This window comes from Mchenga conophoros, linkage group LG7 (genome assembly GCF_057382185.1).
Source record: "Mchenga conophoros isolate Kocher_MC1m ecotype Shallow Benthic linkage group LG7, M_conophoros_male_GT1.1, whole genome shotgun sequence".
Taxonomy (NCBI): Eukaryota; Metazoa; Chordata; class Actinopteri; order Cichliformes; family Cichlidae; genus Mchenga; species Mchenga conophoros.
Genome location: NC_140532.1, coordinates 59,600,867 through 59,624,136, shown reverse-complemented (window position 1 = coordinate 59,624,136; position 23,270 = coordinate 59,600,867). Strand labels below are relative to the sequence as shown.

The 23,270-nt window shown below is 39.4% G+C and overlaps 1 protein-coding gene across 1 annotated transcript in view; it reads left to right on the top strand.

The window, feature by feature from the left end:
- Positions 1-23,270, top strand: part of necab2 (N-terminal EF-hand calcium binding protein 2) — a 146,870-nt gene that overhangs the window by 76,152 nt on the left and 47,448 nt on the right. The window contains exons 8-9 of the mRNA XM_085280523.1: positions 9,214-9,293; positions 17,368-17,424. Coding sequence (XP_085136649.1) covers positions 9,214-9,293; positions 17,368-17,424 — 137 coding nt within the window. The remainder of the gene's footprint in view (positions 1-9,213; positions 9,294-17,367; positions 17,425-23,270) is intronic.

Below are 23,270 nucleotides of genomic sequence, written 5' to 3'. Positions count from 1 at the left end.
AGCTTAAACGTGCTGCTGTTGTTCAGCCGCTGGTTTCCTCTTTCTGGTGCAAAGTGGACCAAAAACAAACAAGAGAGACGGAGTCGCGACAGAAAAGCCGATCAGCTGATCAGTTTCACGATTGAAGTAGCAGCCGGAGAGCGAGAGGCAGTCGCTTGTTAAGCTTAACGTGGGAATGCTTTACAAACATTCAGAGATGGACTTACACACTTGCTTTACTTCTCTCGGGATAACTTTGTCGGAGATGAAATGCCAGGTTGCTAGCGAAGCTCCAAATGCTATCCAGACCACCGACAGGTCCGGCATGCCACAGCCGCTCTATCACGTGATGCATACTGCTCCGACTGCTAACGTTCTGAGGTGAGTTACGGCGTGTTGCAAGTTTTGTGAGGTGCTTTCGTGATATTTAATGGATCGGATTACATTTTTTATTTTTCTCCGATATCCGATCCAGTAATTTAGGTCAGTATCGGACCGATACCGATACGTAATATCGGATCGGTCCATCTCTAGTATAAAGTCAACCTTTCATACTCCTTTTCAGTCTTTCATCTACCTCATCACGCCATCGCTTTTCCTATTTTCTCACTTTTCTCCCCCACATCCACCTTTTCTTCTGTGCTGTGGGCTGCAAAGCAGCACTGACAGCTTAGGTCCTTGATGTCAGCAGTGCTTTGTCTTCAGTCAGGACAAGGCGATTGATTAATGACTCCCAACTCCTTTCTCCTCCACCTGTATATGGGTGCCAGAGTGGCCATAATTCCTTCTTCTCCTTCTCCTTCTTCCCTGACATTCAGTGCGTTAAAATCGGCAGCTTGTAAATATAAACAGCCGGTGCCATTTGTTAACAGACCTGAAAGTTGTATTGTCGTTACTTCACTGTATTAATGATCTCCCTCTCTCCTGTATCCATACGTAGGGTGTTTATTATCAAGTGTTGGGGGAAAAAAACCTTTGAACAGTAAATAAAATTAGAGAAATTATGTTCTCAGTGGTTTTCCCATAGTCATAGTAAAGTTGTTTTGTGGCTCTTTTTATTGCCGTAATAGCACTTCTATAATGACACAATCCCACAGAACTGGTCTGAGAGTCATTGCTAAATGACAGGCAGGCAGGGGAAGCAGAAAGGAAATAAAAAGCAGTGAGTGGGAGATGAGTGGAACAAAAAATAAAGACTGAGAAAAGGAGTAAGACGGAGAGGAGAATGAGGAGCTAAATATATCCTCCAACTTAAAGTTAAGCAGCTCATGCTATGTTGTAGCTGCTGCAGTGCTTCAGTGCATTTTCTGCTCTAAGTGCACCGCCACTTTAGTGAAGAGAGTTAATTGCAAATGAACTGCAGTTTATTGTTCAGTGCTTTTTCAGGCACACTCAGAATCAAGTGTGTCTTTGTGTGTCTGCATCACATACGGCTATTCACTGTAAGAGCGTGTCTTAGCTTGAGGAAAACATAGATTCTGCCCTTGCACAGAGATTTTGCTGCAAGTCTTAAGTGACCCTTCATCATGCCCTGCAGCTCTTACAGGGAGTTTAGATTCCAGCGAGATTTTGCATTTGAGCTTTCCCTATCAGGAAAATCAGTTTTTACGTTTGGATGATGTTTCTGCAGTGTGAACTTTCCCACAACAAAAAAAGGGACCAGTTTAACTTTATAAATCATTTAAGACTCTGTAAAGACAAAATTACTGTAAATTCTCAATAATACTGCAATATTTTTGCTCAACCACACAGAGAGATTAGTGAATGGTGGACGGTGGTTGCAGTATTTCCATGTAGCCAAAGTAGTATAGTTGCGTTTACTGATAATGTAGTTTCAGGTAAGCTACTGTATCTTTTTTCTCTTTGTCTATATAAAAAATGATACCACAATTTTTCATAACTACGTGTGTTTTTGCTAATCTAAATGGACTTGGCTGTTTCATTTTCACACTGATTGCATCTGATGCCATAATTTCCTTAGTTTTTTACTGTCACAGTAATTGTAGTAGAAGTATTACGCACTGTTGACTATTATGGTACGATAAGCATTAAATATCGATTGTTCCAAACCACTGGGAAGATGGAATTCATACTTGAAAATATGTCCAGCACTGATAACGATGGAAACGGTCTTTGAGTGGATGGAAGATGGCGAGTGAGCCAGTGTGAGGAGGGCAGAAGAAGAGCCCTCAGTTCTTTTTTTATGTAGATATACTAAATGTTGGCACACTGGACACATTTGGACAAAGTTTGCCTTTATTCAGTCCAGTTTTCTCATTTTCTGTGTGGCATTCCTAACAGCTCACCCTATGAAGGAGTAGGTATTATGTAATTTTAATAAAATACTATTTAATATGACAAAGCTGACCCACATATGGAAACTGATTACTTTGACCCCACTGTGTTTACAGCCTGTCTTTGTGTTGCTCTTTCATATTTTTTGTTGCTTTTAAGTAAACTTGAATCTCTCATTTGTTTTAGGCAAAGCAGTGCATTCAGAATTCATCTGTGACTATGGAACTACACAAGCTTACACAGTCAACATGCAACAACATGAGTTGTTGAGTTTACCTGTGTTCCTTATAGAACACAATAGGAACTTGTGAAAGATGAAAGATGAGTATAGGGTGCTTTCTATGGCTTCTTGTAAAGAAAAGAAGTCACAAGAAATAGATATAGACTTTATTAATCCCACACTGGGGAAATGCAGGTGCTACAGTAGCACCAGGGTCAGGAAGAAAAAGTGAATTAGAGTGCTCATGGTTTCCACAGTCTCATGCAGGGGAGGGCGGGTGTTGCCCATCATGGACATTCGCTTGGCTAACATCCTCTTCTCACCCACCCCCTCTATGAGGCCTAGAGCACTGACCAGGACAGAACTGGCCCTCTTAACCAGTCTATTAAGCTGTTACCTGTCCCTCTTCATGCTGTCACCTCCCCGGTAGGCAAATGCATAAAAGATTGCAGAAGCCATCACCATGTTATAAAAGGCCCTCACTAATGTCCTGCACACCACTAAAGAGCCTCCATCAGCCAGCCCAGGAGATGGTGCTGACTTTGGCTCTTTTCTGTACAGAGCTTGAGTTTTATCTGACCAGCTGAACACTCAGGAGTTTGTACATGTCCATGACCACGATGTCTAAACCATGGATGTTCACAGGTGGATTTCTTTAGAATGATGCACACACACACACACACACACACACACACACACACACACACACACACACACACACACACACACACACAAACATTTTAAGTTCATCTACGCAGACATAATGGCAATTTTCTGTGATTCATATGCACTCTCTCTTCACACTCGCTGTGGCACAGAATAGAAAGTTAAATTGGGCGAATGTGGACTAACTCAAATCCGGTTTAATTGAGTAGAAAGTCAATAGAGACCCCCCACCTCACCCCACCCTGTTCCAAAATTTGAAGGTTGTAATTCCTCACACACATCTATAATTGAGCTGGCCACTTATTTTCTAAGTCCATCAAAATGACCACTGGGCTTTTATCTCCAACTGTCTCCATGGCTACAGACTATGGTTTAGTTGGTGTGTGTGTGTGTGTGTGTGTGTGTGTGTGTGTGTGTGTGTGTGTGTGTGTGTGTGTGTGTGTGTGTGTGTGTGTGTTTAGGGTGGAGGGAGGTAGCTCCTAATTGACTGGCTGTTAAATCTTTTAATGAAGAGTGGACAGCTCGCTCTCCAATTAGCAGTGAGGGGGCCATCAGGGGATGAAAGAGGCCAGCAGTGAGGGGGAGGAGTAGGAGGAATCAGGGAAGGAAGAAGATAGTGGTTAAGAGTAGGAATGAACTGAGGGAGGTGGTGTATTTGGCAAAAGTGGGTTAAATGAGAAGGAAACAATTTTTTCCCCCAGCATTCGTTCTCTGATTTCAGATCATATGAATACACATAAATAAGCAGTCATCCTCAATGGAGATACTGAGAAAAAAAAGGAATAGTCCAGTTGCTCTCTGCACATTTAACTATAAAAGATCTTATGTTAACCATTTTAACCTTACAACACTGCAAACATAAGCAATGGCTCTGGGATACATAATTGCCATACACACATAAGCACATCACAGCGAAGAGGAAAAGCTCAACACTGTGACTATCATGCACGCTCCACTGGGTCAGAAGTGATAGGACATGCTGGGTTGTTTTATAGCACAGAGGAAGAAATTACATGCTGGAACTCAAACAGAGATAGGGACATAAAAATTCATGCATGTAAAAGACACAATGCAAATAATGTGGAAAACAACAAATATACAGTAAGGTGCATAAGTATTTGGACACGTATACAACTTTTGTGCAGACTTTCAGCTTTTATTCAAGAGGTTTAACAAAATTATGGCATGAAGAGTTAAAGAATGACAGGAAGAATTTTTTTTCAAATTCTTATAAAACTTAATAAAGTAATAGTAAAATCTTCTGATCTGACACCCAGATTAACAGGTCTTTACTGTTTCATATAAAGATGGATGCATTGAAGTATGGCATCACCCAGTGGGTTGCTTTGGAACCCTTTAATAAAATATAATATTTTGTATTCATATTTGATTTGGTAAATGACTTAAGTTTTGTGCATTAATTGAAACTAATGCACAAAGGGTTAGGTATGGTGTCATTAAAAAATACTGCAGTCACTGATAATGAGCAAGTATCAAAACAAATGATGGATATGCTCTTCTACCCCAGTGTCGGGCTTTCTTGCTGAGGAGTGAATATTTTGCACACAAAGAGAAATATTATCTTAAAGCCAAAGCTAATTTGGTGGAACCTTGTGTGGCTGGGCATCTTAAAGTCACACTGGAATAAGAGCCAATTAAACAGAGCCCCTCAAAGGAGCCAGCTTCCCATTTCTTTACTGTCTTTGAACAGGCCAAGTTCCTTCCGATAAACAGATATAATTGCCTATTTATCAGCCTTTTTGAAACTCTCAGATTATATGAAATATTCATTCACAGTGATAGTGAAAAGTGAGAGATGTGAAAGGAAGAGCACACGGTGTAGCATAGGGTAGTATGATTCTGTGTACTGTACAGTACTTGCTCTGTGAAGCTGGGCTTTTTTCTTTTTTGTACTTACTACTGTTTGACATACGCACAGTGTCATGAAAAAGTTTTTGCCCCCTTCCTGATTCCTTAGTTTTTTACATATTTGGTAGATTCAAATGTTTAAGATCATTAAACAAATTTTAACATTGGACAAAGATAATCCGAGTAAATATGAAATGCTGTTTTTAAATGAGGGGGAAAGCAATTCAAACCTGCTTGGATCTGTGTGAAAAAAGTAATTGTTTAATTATACATTAACTTTGATGAATCAAGTTTTCTGGAAAGCTGAGTCCAGTTATTATTATTAGCCACTCCCAGGTCTGATTGCTGCCAGACTGATTGAGTCAAAAATCACTTAAAGCCAAATGAGCTCAAAAAACAACACTGTCATGGTTTGCTGTGTTGCAGGCAGGATGTAGGACCCAAATGCAGGACTCGTACACGGGAAGTAAACTCAAAACGGCAGCTTTATTGCTGGAAAAAACTCTTACACTAATACAGAAAACAAAACCAAAAACAAGAAACTAGAAACATGAAACATGAAACTCAAACCAAAAACCTAAGAAACTAAGAAAATGGGGAACTAAACTGTGAACAGAGAACTAGGAAATACCGGGATCATGAAGGAAACACACACAGAGAGGGTGCATGACACAACAACAGACAGAAGAAAACACAGGCCTCAATATACAAGGGAGTAACAAGAGAATGGGAAACAGGAGAGAAACACAGCTGGGACTAATCAAACATAATGAGACAAAGAGGAAGCAAAACTGAATACACTGAACACGGGAAAAGGAACTATCAAAATAAAACAGGAAACATGAGACCGTCACAAAGACACAGACTTGACACTGTGACATGGAGACATGACTGACTAGGGGAACAGAGAGACCATGAACCATTGAGACAAGAGTAACTAAATGTAGAACACAGGGAAGGCACCGTGACAGAAATCTAAAGACTAGAAACGAAGCGTATAACACGTGGAGACGACTAGGGGGAACACGATAACACTAAATCAAAGAATATTAATCCAGGACCTGAAACACAAATACTGGGTTGCAGACCCAGTATTTGGGTCTGCACTTGATCTGACAATCTAAAGAAACAGATGAGAAGTCATTGATAGCTATCAGTCTGGAAATAGTTACAGAGCAATTTCTAAGGCTTTTTCATTTTCTAGTAACTGAGAAAACTTGGAATAATGGTGAAGACTCCCATCTCTGCAGGACCTGTACACCTCCAGGACACTGGGGCGTGCAGCTCGGATCACAGCTGACCCTTCTCACCCTGGACACAGTCTGTTTGACCTGCTCCCCTCAGGCAGGAGGCTCCGGTCCATTCGTACCAGAACCTCTCACCATAAGAACAGTTTCTTCCCCTCTGCTGTTGGACACATGAACAATAACCGTATGACTGTTCCCACCACTAACACATGACCCTACGCTGTGTTCACTGCATCATTCCATGTTTGGCACTGATCACCACCTGCACTCATGTATATATCTTTCTACGTAGCACTTTAATTCTTATTCTTATTTTTATTTTTTCATGTCTATTTAAGCGTAATTTATGACAGTATGTTTGCACTGAAGCACCGCAGCAATTTCCTAATGTTGTAAACCTGCTCAACATTTGGCAATAAAACCCTTTCTGATTCTGATTCTGAACCTTCCCACGAGTGGCCGGCCGACCAAAATTACTTCAACAGTGTATCAACAGGTCATCCAGAAGGACACAGAAGAACCCAGAACAGAATTCCAAGGAGAAACTCACCATTGACCGAAAGAACACAAAGGCTCGTTGCCAAAAAAAAATCTCAATGATCTTCAAGTAAAATAGTTTTTGCTCAAGCACTAGTGATGTGCAATACCACTGATTTTCTTTCCGATCCGATACCAAGTAATATTCAGGGTGGTATCAACGATACTGATCCGATACCGATACTTTGTACAAAACCTTATTTTGTTTATTGTATCTCAAATTATAGCATCATAATGATTACAGGACATCAGATTACTTGTTCTTATCACTTAATAATGCAGAGTTCATCACATAGAAATAAAAAAAACTGAAGTTGTGTGCTATTTGAGCATGTTGCCTGGCTGCAGCACTAAAGGACTCCGTGAGAGACGTCTGTCTCGCACTAGCAGCACCTGTCCTTGTCCTCCTCTTCAGTTCGTCTCAACATACGCTCGTCATATTCTGTGATATGATTTACTCTGAGGTGTTTGACAAGGTTAGTGATGTTGCCACAACCATACATGCCAACCCTCCCGATTTTTCCCGAATTTCTCCCGAAAATCTCCCGGAGCCACCAGTCTCCTGAATTTCTCCCGATTTTCCACCCAGACAATAAAATTGAAAAACCATTTCGCAGAATTCATAGCGCGGCCCAGCCAATTCCAGTTTCCAACAATGGTGGCAGCTACTTAGTTTTAATATTGCTCTTATTTCTCTTTCTGGGTTGCAAAAAAACTTTTAATATATTTTCAGGTAAGAATGTAGCTGTGTAAACTTCAAATATCTGAGCCGACTGACACATTGTCTTCAAATCCCTGCGGTCTTTCACTATTCGGGTTAAACATGATATATAAGTCACTTTGATAACTTAAAAATGTTATTGTTTGGCTTTTTCAGTGTTTTATTTGTTCGTAAGTAAATCGGTTTGGCTGAGATTAAAGTTATTCGATTAGATTAAATTAAAGGTAACTTTATTAATCCCTCCGGAGGGTTACTCCGGGGTTTTCACACAGCTGAATAAACGTCAAACAGAAAATGATTAAACAGAAGAGTTTTACATCAGTGCCCGGTTATATTTTAGATAGCAAGGAGCAGACAGCAGAGTTTCACTCCACCGAGGGAACTCGTGACGTACTACCCGGCTTTCTTTAGACCGCGAAGGCCGGGTCCTCAGGTGGAACCAGCCTCTGAATTTGGACACCCCTGCTGTTTCCGGGCCGGCCAATAATAACGGTGACATTTAACGTATTTTATCCAATAAAAAAACCCTGTAAAATGTATTCCCCCCCCCAACAGCCCTAGTATGGCCACAACACCTCACTCTTGGAGCACTTTTTTGCCACACGTATCGCAAACCACGTCTCAGCTGTTTGTGGAGGTAAAATCAGACCGCACATGACTCCGATTACGCTCAGCCATTGTTGTGAGTGCACACGCCAAGGGGCTACGAGACATTTATACAGCCGTATTTCGCACATGACTATGAAAGGCGGAAGAGGAAATAGTTCCTTTGAATGTAGACAATCCGAATGTTATAGTTTCTTTCCACTGTGTTCCTGTTAATGACAAACTACAAATTTACTCTAAATTACTAAAATATCGATATTTTTATGTGAGAATCGATTCTAGAACATCAATGATTGGTATCGGAGGAATCGATATTTCAGGATCGATCCGCACATCACTATCAAGCACACTTGAGTTATGCAGAAGGTCAGTGATGAGAAACAAACAAGCAAGTCACGTCTGAACAGCTAAAAAATAATAATAATTTAAGATTTTGAAGTGGCCTAATCAACATCCAGACTCAGATCACATTAGGATGCTATGGCATGACCTTAAAAAGGGTTGTTCGTGCTCAGAAACCCTCAAATGTTGCTGAATTAAAACAATTACCCCAGAGCAATGTGAAAGATTCATTACCAGTTATCTTGATTGCAGTTCCTGTTGCCAATAGTTGCACAACCAGTTATTAGCTTAGGGGGCAATTGCTTTTTTCACACAGAGCCACATAGGTTTGGATAGCTGTTTTATGTCCAATATTAAAATTTCTTTAATGATCTGAAATAATTGTGAAAAATATCAGCAAAGGCCCCGAGACTTTTTCTGTACAAGAAGATCAGAAATCACAGTACGATATATCCCTGACACCTCCTCTGCTCTAAAACACTATTACATTACTGAGCATACTGTAAATGAGTTCACACCATATGTAACTGATATGGTGTGATACTGTAGCTATAAAAGAAATAGGCCGACAGTGCACTGATTTCATTACGCATAAGATGCATTTGAATGAATGTTACTAGATGCACCATATCTGATCGCAAACCGCAAAGAAAATGATGCAAATATTTTTGATATATTATTACTTAATTCAGTGTCTTTAGATTCTGAATCTGTACGTCTGTGTGCTGCAGGTGCAGTGGAGGTGAGGAAAGAAGGTCTGGAGGCGCAGATCAACCGTCTAGCTGAACTCATCGGACGACTGGAGAATAAGGTGAGGAACACAGACACACCCACATTAATATGTTTTAATAACTAAGAAAGAAATCCCCAATGATGTGAGTGCAAGCAGCTGAAGTGACTTTTCTCTAATGGGTGGCTTGGCTCAGCCTCAGAGATAAGGTGAGGAGTTTGGACATTCAGAGGGAGCTCAGAGTAGAGCTACTGCTTTAATCGGATAGAGTAGGCATCTGATCAGGATTCCTCCTGGGAATCTCCTTTCTGAGGTTTTCTGGGCATGCCCAACTGGGGGGAGACCCTAGGGTAGACCCAGAATCCACTAGAGAAATAGTATATCTTATCTGGACAGGGAATGCCTCAGGTTACCCCCAGAGTAAGTGGAAAATGTTGCTGGGGAGAAGTATGTCAGGAATACCCTGTTTAGCCTGCTGCCAATCCAACCCAACTTCGGCTGAGATGAAGAAAATGGATGGATGGTTATTACATCTGGCATGTTAATTTCTGCATTTTATGGTATTTCATAGATCTGAAGCTATAAAATAAAAGCAGTGTGTGCAGTAATGTGAGCACATATCTGTGAACCTGGCACACTTCACACACATCCACTAAACCAGACCTCAGCTGCCTGCACTGCTCAGTAAAAAATGCATCGCTGTCTGCATCTTCCATTGGGATTCTCCTCCTCCCTTTGGTGCTCTATTGTTATTTCAATTCAGTTCTTTCAGTTTACAAAGTTTAAACTACATCACCTCCTTAAAAAGCACCCAACCTTTTGTTTTAGCTTCCAGTGGCTTATCTTGGATTTTTGAAGCTTTAATGTAAATTAGCCAATTGTTACATATTTCTGACATGAAACCTGTATGATTTAAATAATTGTAAACATTCTATAAGAGTTCAGTTTATCATCTCATAACCTCTCCTATGGGTTTAGAGCCACTTTAAGTCTATATACGGATCTTTATGGTCTTTCTTGGGGTTTTGCTGGCAATGCAAATCCAGCATCAGCTTCCCTAAAGTCTAATATTCAAAGCTTTACTTTAGGAAAGTAAGTTTTACCTCTTTCTCTCAGACTTTATCACTAACCCACAAAGTGATTAATACAGACATTCATCCTCAGCTTTATCGCATCAGTACCTCTGATTTTATTTATCTGATCTTTAAACAAGACCAGGTGGATTTTTTTTCATATGAATATTCATCAATATAGATTGAATTGTCAACCATATATATTTAATTTGTGTAATACACTGGGATATTTATAACTAGAGCTATTTGTTAGATTTTTGTTCGATTTTGTAACTCTGGGAGCAACTTTGGCCACATACTTTCCTCCTTGATTAGTACGGTTTTCTGATTGTGAATGTTTAAAAAGTTCTGATCTAATGTCAAATTTCAGTGAAATAAAGAATCAAACTGTACATACAGGAAATACTTTGTTTTAAGGCCTTCTTTACAGAGTGAATAACACAACCTCTGATAAGAACTGAGTTCAACCTTAAAACAGATGAACAGACTGTGAGAATTGAGCTGCACTGCTGTCAGTTCTTTTAAAGCACCAGTCATCCTTTCGACACTAGAGCTCTTCTATCAGACACAAACGACTGAAAGTCAGTGATCTCTGTCCTCATTATAACTTTTTCTCTGACCAAGCTTGTCAGCATATGGAGGATTTGTTAGTTTGATATGTCACATTGGCCAAATTGCGTACACCAGAGCAGCACGCTGAAGGTCGGCGGAGGACAAAAGAGAGGAAAGTGTTGCAGGAGGGGGGGGGAATGATAGTCAGTGGGGGCTAATAAGCAGGTGGGAGTGGGGAGTGAGTAGCTGATTTACATCAAGTGAAAGAAATTGAAGAAAGTAAGAAACTATCACAGTGCATATTTTTTCTTCACTTCTTCTAAAGTGTGGCAACTCTCTAGTCAAAGATGCCTCTTCATCATCTTCCTTCCTCCCTTCTGTCATTCTTGCATCTTTCATTTGCCTTCGCTCCCCCCCCCCCCTCGCTGTCTTTGTCCCTCCGTTCCTCTGCATTGCCTGCATCTTATTCAGTACTGAACATGTTGCAGCTAATGGAGCCCCAGCAGACTCAGCTGTCTTTAGGAGAGTGAGCGACTACAGCAGAAAGAGCTAAAGAATACCTAAAGACTATGCACCGCTGTGGGGGAGGAGGAGTAGCAAGATGAGGAAGGATAGAGGGGAATCACATTAGGAAAAAAGGATTGGAAGAAGGAAACAAAATGCTCGTGTGAGCAGAGTTACATCATCACTCATAATACCGCTTTAGAAACAACCTGAAGCCTTTAACCTCTTACTCTAATTTAATATACGTCCAACTATTTACTCAGTTTTGGCAGCAATGGCTGAAATGTTTCTTACCAAAGAACTGTTCAATAATCACCTGCAACCATAAATCCTCCAGAGACTCAATTAGTCTACTTTCCAGAAGTCTGTGGCACAAAGAAAATCTTTCCAATGTCGACTACTACAAACAGACAAGTTTCTTTTTTACCCCTTTAGATGGCAATAAAGTCAGGAATAATTCATGCATTTTACTTTTACTTGAGGGAACGTTGAATTGAAGCTTAAAATTTCTGAAAAGAGAGGTAGAAAGGAGAGTGACAGAGCATTCATTTATCAGCTCTTTCTCTATGAAAACAAGTTACCAGGGGGAACAAGGCATGTGTAAACTGAAAAGTAGGTTTAAATTTAAGTGCTTGTTGTCTTCATGTTATATAGGATTACATATTGTTGTCTTGTTGTGTGTGCAGCTATCAAAAATGGTGCTTCATGTGGCAGCACACCACCATTTCTACGTCACAGCAGATAAAGTGGATGGTTACAGAGTCACTGGCCAGGTCTTTAATGATATAGTCAACGTTTTTAAAAAGATAGACTAATTCACTTTCTTATTGAGAATTAAATCTAAAGACCATTCTACTCAGAAATGCACAGGAATTATAAAGCTGCAGTCTACTGACATGTAGCTCAGGCTCAAGAAGGAGTAAAAGCTTCTGCCTTGATCCTTCTCTGAGGCTCTCTGATAGGAAAACTGTCTGTGATAAGAAAACCTGAAGTGTTTTGCTTCAGGTCAAGAAATATAAACCTCTGTAAAGCCACACATCTGACTTTTATGTTTGTCTCTGCACAATCTGTACATGGTGTGCTGGACAGTATAACATGGAATTTTATAAGATTCAGGCGGTTTAATGGTATGTTGCATTATTTTTATGCATTATATTCATAGTGGTCAGTTTTACTATCAAATATAAAACACTTTAGTGTCACCATGCAAAAGAAATAAAACATAAATTAAATAAAACCACACACGAAAAATAATAAATAATCGACTGAAGGCTCTGTGAACAAAACTTAAACACTGGGACAAGGCCTCAGAGTCTCTACTTAACAGGTGGACATAATGCCACATTAATGCTAGAAGATAACAGCCAAAGACTTCCAGACAGCAGATGTGGCACCGCTGTCTTTGTTCAGTGTTTTTGGTACATCTTTGCTCTTCTCTCTCTTTTCTTTATCCTTTCTTCACTGGTGTTGGATGTCGCATGATTAGGATGACAAATGAGATCTGAAATGATCACAAATTGGGGTAACTAGAAGTAACTAGAAGTTTCCAAGCAATACTAGTACTGCGTAAATTTCATTTACTTAGAAATCTAAAATAATTTGCGTATCTGTTTTCAATTCAGTGTGATGCCTTTTATTTTGGAGGTTTTGCTGATATCAATTTTCCACCTTGATAAAATTTTGATTTCAGAATAGAAAAGAAGACAAATTACTCGTATAATTACACTTGGACCAACAACAGGGAACAGCAAAAATCCGCTGCACGTGAAAAAGAAAATAGGTCACCAAACTTTTCTGTTGGAAAATGAGCTTTCAGAATAATGAGAGCTATAGAAAAGCACATGAATAGGCATTTTCTGCTGGATTAAATTTACAGAGGGCTGTACAGAATACTGCAGAAATCATACTGGATCAAAACAAAAGCTTTGTGGAGGTGTCTTAAATGTGTCTTTGCCTCTCTGTTTTGTTGAGTATTACCTGCACAAGTTTTAGTATTAAGACTGTGCAGGTGTCTGGAAGGAGAAGATATTATCACACTGCGTCGGAGTGAATCATGAATTGTTTACTCAATGAATAATAAGCCAGCTACACACTGAGTGATGCTGTACATGGTGAGATGAAAATAGTGTCTTACTTTGGCCCCTTTGCCTGGATATCACAGGAAATCCTGTTACCTACAAACCCTCCTTAAAGTGGCAAAATCATGGAGCCTCTGTTGCTCAGTCTTAGTTTCACATTCTCCTACTGTCATCCTTTTTCCTTACTTACAAAATATCATCATTTATTAGTCTCCGTGCACCACAGACCAGGAAATTTTGCTTCCCTTGAAAACATCCCTCTTAGGATAATGAGCTTTCATTGTAGAGGCTCATATGCAATCTCTCCTTTTATCAGCAAAAGTATGTGATGTTGTGTTTGATAACTTGATTATAGCCACATAACTGGCAATGCTTATGCTCACTTTTTAACTATTTTTTAAAATTACTGTCAAGTTGAATGTGAAAAAATAGTAAACTATTACAGTTCTGTCTTATAATCTGCAACATCTTCAAAATTTTTAACATCTTCAAAATTTTCCACATTTAGGACACATCGCATTCAGTTTGCATGTTGAGATGCAGACATATACACTATGTGGATAAAAGTACTGGACCAATTACGGCTTACACCTGCAGGAGCTGCACAGACAAGGACACCAATGCCATGAAGCTCCTATGCACTCGGTGATCCCACTCTGGAATTTTACTTGAGTTGTTGGCGTTCCGAAATGCATTAGTACAACTTGCAGTTGACCGTGGAATATATGGGAAGGATGAAATTTCTTCATCCTAATACAATAGCACACTCAAATTCAGCGACCTTTTTATGACAACTCAATTTTTCATAAATGTTTGTAAAGTCAAACTGCATAGCTAGGTGCTTGATTTATTTACACCTGTAACAACAGGACTGAAATCACCTGAATTGAAAGACTAAAAGGTGTGGTTGTCCACATATATACCATATATATGTGAACATATATATACCACAGATAACCAAATTTTCTTTGACTGTGTGCAATATGGGCAAAGAAAAGAATGGAAATCATACCCTGACTTAACACAAACGTGACTCTAGATGTCAGTTGACATTGCTCATTAACTGCAAGACATGTAAAAGGTAACCAGTGCTGCAAACATTTTGCTAATTAAGACAGTGAATCTGTTTACAATATTTCCACTAAAACAACTTTGTTTCAATTACAATCAAATATATACTCTGAATCTTGATTTCCCCTGCGTACTAAAACATAAAGGTAATTATATCTTATCTTAAGTATATTTTGGGGAAATGCATTTAGCTTAAAATTTGTACTTTTGTGTTTTTCCTATCCAACTTGAAGATCAGTAGTTTTGTAGCAACAAAGGATCACATGCATGAGTGAAGGCTTATCGGTGTTCATCTGGGACAAGATTTAGAATAGAATAGAATGGAATTTAACTTTATTATCATTGCACATGTCACAAGTACAAGGCAACAAAATGCATTTTGCATCCATCCAGAAAGTGCTTTAGCAAAAATATAGATATATTACAAAATATGAATCTATTATTGAACTATCTCAGATGCATTACTGCAAGACTTCGCCAATAAGAAAGTATGTCAGAATTTACCCTCTCCTGTTTCCCTGATAGAAGCAACGGCATGCAAATGACCAATAGAAGCCCAAGCAGACAACTGAGCTGATGGAATCAGTTGGAGAAACTTTTCTTCACTCCTCAAAGATGACTTCTTCAGTCTCAGCTAACTGCAGGTTTCATATCTTTCGCCATCTTACAATGCTGTGGTTGCTGCCATTCCCCAACTCTCTATGAATGATTCTCATGGCCACTGATCAATGGTCATAACAGTTTGCATACTAATGATCACGAAACAGAGCTGGTCAGTTGGTCAGTGGTGCTAATTTTGCTCTCTATGCATATTTTAAGGAAACCTCCAGTCACCTAAACCTGATGGATGAGTGACGAAACTTCCTGGGATTTCCCTACCTGGCTGATTGAGCATCTTTCCTATCTTTCTTAAGAACATAAAAAAGTTAATATTATTTAAACCTTTTTTAGATCATGTTTTGGCAGTTTTTTACTGGAAACATCTTCCAAGTGATGCAGGGTGTAAAAGAAAGCAGCTGATTTGATTTGTAAATGCCTAAACTAATCTTATCTGACAAAATGTAGTGCAGTTCAAACAGAACATTAGTGAGGATAAACAGAGGGCTGAATATTCGACCTTAATTTGCTAAGCAGGCAGACTCACAACTCAAGTGAATGCTAACATGTTAGCTATATCGTTTTTGTGAGGCAGTAACACATTAGCATTGTGAGAAGAGCTTGTTAGTGAGCTTGCATTGCTGAAAACAAATGTTAATGCAGGTTTAATGGAATGCATGCCATTAGTACTGCTGCTTTGTAAAGCACTTTTAAGAAAACAGCAATGGGTAAACAAAGCTGTTTCACAAAAATGTCTTTCAGTGTAGCATGTGCAGTAAGGAAAATAGCAGGCAGTGAGTCTTTTATGTACTGAACAGCCAACAACACACGGCACCTTTCATTTCAGTCCAGCTGTGACCATACTGTGTCACATTAGGTTTAAATCATTCATCCTAGGATTTGGTATGTGTGAGTGTCTGCGTGTCACCTGCCCACTGTGCCGGACGCCGTGATCCTGCTGAGTTTGGTAAAAGTCTCAGTTGCCCTCGGAGCTCCACAGACACTATTCAAACAGTGCTAGTCATCAGTCACCTTGGTGACAGACACCTGCAGCGCTTACTGTGATTTATTAGAGCGGGTTTATATAACGCTTGCTCACAGGCAGTGAAAGTGGAGGGGAAAACTGAAAATCAATGTTGTGCCATCGTTGTACACAGTCACTATACTATTGTGCCACCTGGCTTTGCTCCTGTCTTGCCTGAAGGATATATTTGAACTTAATTTAATCGTGCCTTTCACTTAATTGACCTTTTGCTAAACCCGTCCCCTGAAGCATGGCTGTCTCGTAAGAGCAATGCCCATTATCTAAAGTATGGTCTGATTGTTTTTTGGCCTTTGTAAAATGCACAGGATGAGAAAAAGTTTACTGGCTCATTGCTACGAGGTTATGTATTTTCTGATTCACAGTCGTGATTGGGTAGAAATTTAAACGAAAAACTATTTTTTGCCCGAGTTGTACAGATATTTTGGCTTGCTGGTGTGAACTGAGGCTCTCCCAAGTATCTCTCATCCATAGAGCTCAAGGATGTTCATTTTGGCTTTATAGTCGCTCCAGTTGGGGATGTCGTTCAGGTGGAAATTTTAAAAGATAGCTGAGGGCCTAGGGGATTATTACCAGTTCTTGCTAGCGCTACACTGTAAAACACATTCTGCTCTTTGTTTGCATTTCTTCTTCTTGAATATTCAACTGCTCAGGGTGTGTTGACTTTTTGACTGGTAACCCTTTTTTGTCCTATTTCAGGCTCAGTAGTCTCTGGCACAGGAAGCCACAGGACGTCCCTAAAAGTGTTTGGTCAGAAACTAAACTCTGCTTTCAGGCTTTTTTTAGAGACTGTCTAGTGTCAGAGAGCTAGAAGTGAGAGATCGTCTTTTGTTTCCTTATGTGTAAAATGTAAAAAAAAGAAAAAGAACCGTGCAAGACTTTGTAACTAAGGAACTAGAAGGTTAGTAACTTTTTAAAAGAAGAAACAACAACTCCCCTAAATGCTTTCACGTCTATCTTCTTCCCCGTGATGTTCAACAGGATTGGGGATTTCTGTCTTCCATGTTTACATCTTTCATGTCTGCTTCTCTCAGTGATTCTCTCCAATTCCTCCTCGTTCCCTATCTTAATCTGTAAAATACATGTCCTCCTTCTGTGCCTGTCTCTGCAGCATGTCCAGAAAATCCTCATTGTGAGCTGCTAATGTGTGCTTCAAGTTGTAGTAGTAGTAGTAGTTGCTGTCGTTGGTCTTGTAGATTGACATGTTGCTGCTGCTGTTGTTGTGCTTCTCCTTGCAGACGGTCTGGTTTGACCTGCACCAGAGGCTAACAGACACAGATGGCACCACCAGTGCAGTGAGTAGACTAAACACTTTAACGTTGTCCTCTACACTGCAGCACACAGCCTTGGGCCGAGCATCGCTTTCTGCTGCAATACCGTCCTTACACCGCACTACTCTGTTCCTGATGACATACCTATATGATGCAATTACTAGTGGACAGCGCTTATGCATGGCCAGAGCTCTCTAAAAATAGCCCTGCTCTGTATGTCTCTCTCATGGGTGTGAACTTGTGAATTATTTCCCAGAAAATGTGTGTGTTTTGTTGTCTGGAACCGAATAATTTATGGGCACCGAGTATTCTCCAGAAGAACAAATAGAGTCATACATTATCTTATAACATCTAACACCCACAGAGACAATAGCAGGCATATCAGGAGTGCAAGACACATGCAGCATATTCAGTAGGATTTTGTTTGTGATAACAATCAGTGACTCATAGAAAAAACGATCTTCTTTACAAGCCGTATTCGGATTCAGTCATAAATCACAACATCTTCCGTTACAGAAACCCAAATATTTGACACCATTGTCACACACTACTCCAGCTAAGATTGCATATCGCAAACAACACATGTATGCCTGCAGTGAAGTAGAGATAACAGGGTGAGAAGTATGAATGCCTGAAAAGCCAAAAACAATCTTTCTTATAGCAATGTGGATTTATTGTAGTCACAGTTACTTTTCCCTTTCCTATTTTCCCTCGTATAAACCAAAGACATAAGAACGTCCTTCACTAAGGTGTGCTCGTATATGTCTGTTGTTTAGATGGTGTCGTTTGCTACATTGATTCTTGCTTATAAAACAGGCTGAGGGGTTTAACTGGCTTTGGTATAAAGTTACAGTACATTTACACTAGAACAAGCAGCAAATGACCCCTGGAAAAATCTATTCCATGTGGTGTATTTATATATCAAAAATCAATTTATGCCAGTTAGAGCCATTAAGTTCTGTACAGATGCACCACTAAAAGCATGAACAGAGACATGAATATGTATACTTATTTGTGTCATTGTGTAAAGCTGTAAATATGCAGTTTAAAAGTATAAATTACAATCACCGGGCATGTGTCGACAACGCTTCAGTCCCTGGGTTGACCTTAGATTTAAAGAGTAAACAGTAAAAATGACTGCTGAGCATGTCTCTGAAATTCTTATACATTAATACTTAATATGTAAATGGTAAATGGCCTGTATTTGTATAGCGCTTTACTAGTCCCTAAGGACCCCAAAGCGCTTTACACATCCAGTCATCCACCCATTCACACACACATTCATACACTGGTGATGGCAAGCTACCTTGTAGCCACAGCCACGCTGGGGCGCACTGACAGAGGCGCCCCATGTAATGTATGCATTAATTTATTGCATGTACCTGTGAGCTGTAAAAATTTTGACAAAATTGATCAACAGTTCAGAGTGTTATACAGTTGATGATGCAATGGAAAGGCCCTTTGATGTAAAAGTTGAACTCAATAAAAACAAATATCAAAAGTATGACTTACCTTAAAAACCTGCACTCAACCATCCAAAGCAATGGGCAGTACACTAGAGAGGTGAAGAAGAGAGTGCAGGCAGGACAGTTTGTGACAAAAGGAAAGCAGCAAGAGCGAAAGGGAAGATTTACAAGACGGTAGTGAGACCTGGAGGTGACAGAGCTGAAGAGCTTTGTAGACAGTGATCCAGGGTGGACAGTTTTAGAAATGAGGTATAGCAGCAGGACAGGTCAGGGTAAGTTGCTTGAGATAAAGAAGAAAGGCTGAGATGGTTTGGAGATATCAAGATAAGGTATAGAAAAATATAAAATGGATGGTGAAGTTGAATCTGTCAGGAGAAAAGAGGAAGACAACAGATTGGATTCATAGATGTCATTAAGGAGGACATACAGAAGAGGTAGATAATTCAGGAAGCAGCTGAAAGAAGATGGTGAAAATATGAATTAATAAAACAAGGCTGTGACCTGTGCTTAGGGGGCAAAAATATATGAGCGTGCCAACATGTTGACAGGAATTTCGCAGGTACAAGATTTACTATGTTATCAGTCCCGGTTTAGCATGGCATCGTGGCCTTTATGACTTTGTTACAAGGTGCGGACAATTAAAAGACCGAAACAAAGACTCTTGTGCTGCCACTTTTATGTTGTCGAGAGACAACTGGGATTTAGTTGAGTTGTCTTAATCAAGGTAGTGACTCAACTAACCAGCACCACCTACCTTTTGCATCTTTCTATATTTGTCTGCCTCTTCCTTTAGTCCTTTATTCCATTTTTCATTTTAGCATCATGTTGGGGTTGAAGATGGTTTGGTGAACCGTCACTATCTGGGCCCTTTTACCTGCATTTAGTAGTCTGCTTCATCTGTGATTAAAGCCACACAACCTGAATTGGTTACATATCTGTGTAGGTTCTCAGGACATTCAAAGAAGTCCAGTTGCTTTCCTTTCCAGGTTTTAGGAGCCTGGAAAAGAAAGCAACTGGACTTCTTTGAATGTCTTGAAGAGGCACCTCTAGGATCCAGGGCAGTCCAGTAAATCTTATCTTTTTCCACCTATTCTTTAATAAATACATCTGTATGTAAGTAAAGTAAGTGTGTCAGTGCATATGTTTCGTGCATTTGTGTTTACATATACCCCAAGTTCAGGAAGTTTAACACAGGGCCTTCCTGTGTTTAAGGGTGACCTTTGTAATAATCACAAATGCGCTCTTGCCCTCAGCAGTCGAGCCACTTATGGCTCTCAATTTGCTGCTAGGTAGCCACGAGGGCCCTGACTAACTTGTCCCGTTGTCATGGCCACTGACACAAAAAAAGGTTATTATATAAGAGACTATCCACATGCGAGGGAGAAGTTTTAGAGCCCTGATTTGAAATTTAAATGCAGCTCCAGGAAACACTTTTAAAACGCTTAACAATGTGCAATTATAAAGAGAAGTAACAGGCAAAGGTAAGAAACAGGAAAATTAAACTTGAAAAATAATAGAAACATTTTATGAAGGCATACTTACTTTGCAGTCTTTAAAAAATAGATTCCAGTATAACATTGCGAGGCAATTAAACATAAAAATAGCTACTGGTAATCACCTTGTATAACAGGATCCATTTGGCTGTTTGGTGGCCTGCTTTACAAAGCAAAGTAAACAGTGTCCAGCTGGGTCATTTTTGCCTATGAGATAATGGTGTTTGTGCTAACACACAGGCTAGGAAACCACTCTAGTGCAGTCCTCATGGTAATGCAGCGCATGCTTCATCTCACCATGTCAGAGCTTCCAAACATGTGCGAGTATTTGTGTGGAGTTTGTGTACACCCACAGTCAGTTCTTTTAAATGTGAAAACTCACATTCAGTTCACAAACATTTAGACACATTAAACCATTTTTTGAAAATGAAATGAAACAGTTCTTCAGTTCAAAGTGTGCATAGTTTAACTGACGGTTAAACATCATCATGGCCAAATGAGGACGCTGCATTTACATCAACCTACAAAAACATACATGCTTTAACGAAACCTGGAGTTTGTTTACTAAAGAAGATATCCTGAGTTTCATTTTTAACTTGTGACCTTGTGGCGTGTACTGTGCTTTATTGAAACTTTCATCCACAACTACTTTTCTCTTGCACTTCACAAAAGCACTGACCTCATTACAAAACACAGTAACAGTGATGCCTTCTTCTCAGCTATCAGGATGAACTCTCTGACATAGATATAAATGACCTAATTTCCTCCGAGTGATAATTTAGAATGTAAATTTAAAATCACAGCACTGCCACTGTTTTTTTTACTTATTTGTTAAGTCATGGTAAATTTGTCACATGCTATTGTGGCTGTGCAGTCAACTTTGATGCAGTGTAGAGCAGCAGCTTGGAAATAGTTTGAATGCTACTATCAGGATAACAATAGTGTTGTGTTGGGCTGTCTGACTGCATTGAAAGATGGAGTTGAGCCCAAAGAACGGTAAAGATTAATGCACAGCATACAATCCAAGTACGACGCAATTACTTCTTAGATGTGCTGATTAAAATGACAGTAATGAAGCTGACTTTAGCTACACGTTTAGCCTATTACAAAATGCAATGGCAATTTTATTTTAATAGTGCATTTGAACTAGAGATGGACCGATCCGATATTACGTATCGGTATCGGTCCGATACTGACCTAAATTACTGGATCGGATATCGGAGAAAAATAAAAAATGTAATCCGATCCATTAAATATCACGAAAGCACCTCGCAAAACTTGCAACACGCCGTAACTCACCTCAGAACGTTAGCAGTCGGAGCAGTATGCATCACGTGATAGAGCGGCTGTGGCATGCGGGACCTGTAGGTGGTCTGGATAGCATTTGGAGCTTCGCTAGCAACCTGGCATTTCATCTCCGACAAAGTTATCCCCGAGAGAAGTAAAGCAAGTGTGTAAGTCCATCTCTGAATGTTTGTAAAGCATTTCCACGTTAAGCTTAACAAGTGACTGCCTCTTCTTGCTGCTACTTCAATCGTGAAACTGCTTAAATGATCAGCTGATCGGCTTTTCTGTGCGAGTCCGTCTCTCTTGTTTGTTTTTGGCCCACTTTGCACCAGAAAGAGGAAACCAGCGGCTGAACAACAGCAGCACGTTTAAGCTTGATCAGCTGTTGTTAGAATTTATTTAATATTACTTTCTACTCGAGGATCTTTTTCTACGTAGCTGACGGCTGGTAACTGTGCAGGGGCGGATCTAGCAAAGTTTAGCCAGGGGGGCCGATAGGGCATGAACAGGGAAAAGGGGGCACAAAGACATACTTTTCTTTCTTATTCTCATTTAAAATGTCGAGCTTTTAATAAATAATTATCTGACACCCAAAGTTTTAATTTGATGTAAAATGAATAGAAGTCAATTACTGTATATAGTGACTATTAAGTCTAATATATATACCCTAGTAAGCTATAGTACTTTTTACTTTGGGAAGGTACCATCTGTGCAGTCTGCAATTTTGTTGAAGAAAGATGTTGAATCTATTTAATATTTCTTGAAAAATAATTGATTTCTGTGCATTTTTTTTCACACTGCATCAAATTAAGGTTGATTACGTCGATTAAGCATCATGAGGTGGCGCGTGAGGGGTGGTTCCCTATTTTTTATTTATTTATTTTTATTGTTGCTGGGAGTTGGAACCCTATTAGTTAGGTTGCTTAATATTTACGCTAAGTACTCTTTAAAATACCAGAATAGGGAGGATGGTGTAGGTCTAAGTTTATTAGATTGATCAGTATTGCTGAACTATGAAATATTTTTTTTGTATACAGGTATAACAGAATAGCTTTAGTGTAGTTGTTGTTTTAAACTTGAGTATGAACTTGCAGACTTGCAAAATGCAGCAAGATATTTTAAAAAACAGTTTTGTTGATTAAAAAACACTATATCGGATTCATATCGGTATCGGCAGATATCCAAATTTATGATATCGGTATCGGTATCGGACATAAAAAAGTGGTATCGTGCCATCTCTAATTTGAACTGCAAAGTCAATGTGCTTAACACAGAAGATAAAAACATAAAAACCTGTGTAGGTTTATGATGTATTAAGACAGTAAAAACAGCAAAAATATAATAAAGCAAAATAAAACAAAACAAAAGCAAACACAAATGCACATTTTGACTGTAGGCCTGAGTAGGGATGGGTATTGATAAGATTTTCACGATTCCGATTCCATTTTTGATTCTGTTTAACGATCCGATTCTTTATCGATTCTCTTATCAATTCTTTTTAAAAAAGGAGAACACTAAGGTTGAATAGCTTAGAACTTTGTTTTTTATCTTCTCTTTGAACAAGATAGAAATTTAGGAGTAACATGGCCTTACAAACCCAACAGTGAGATCTTAAGAGATCCAG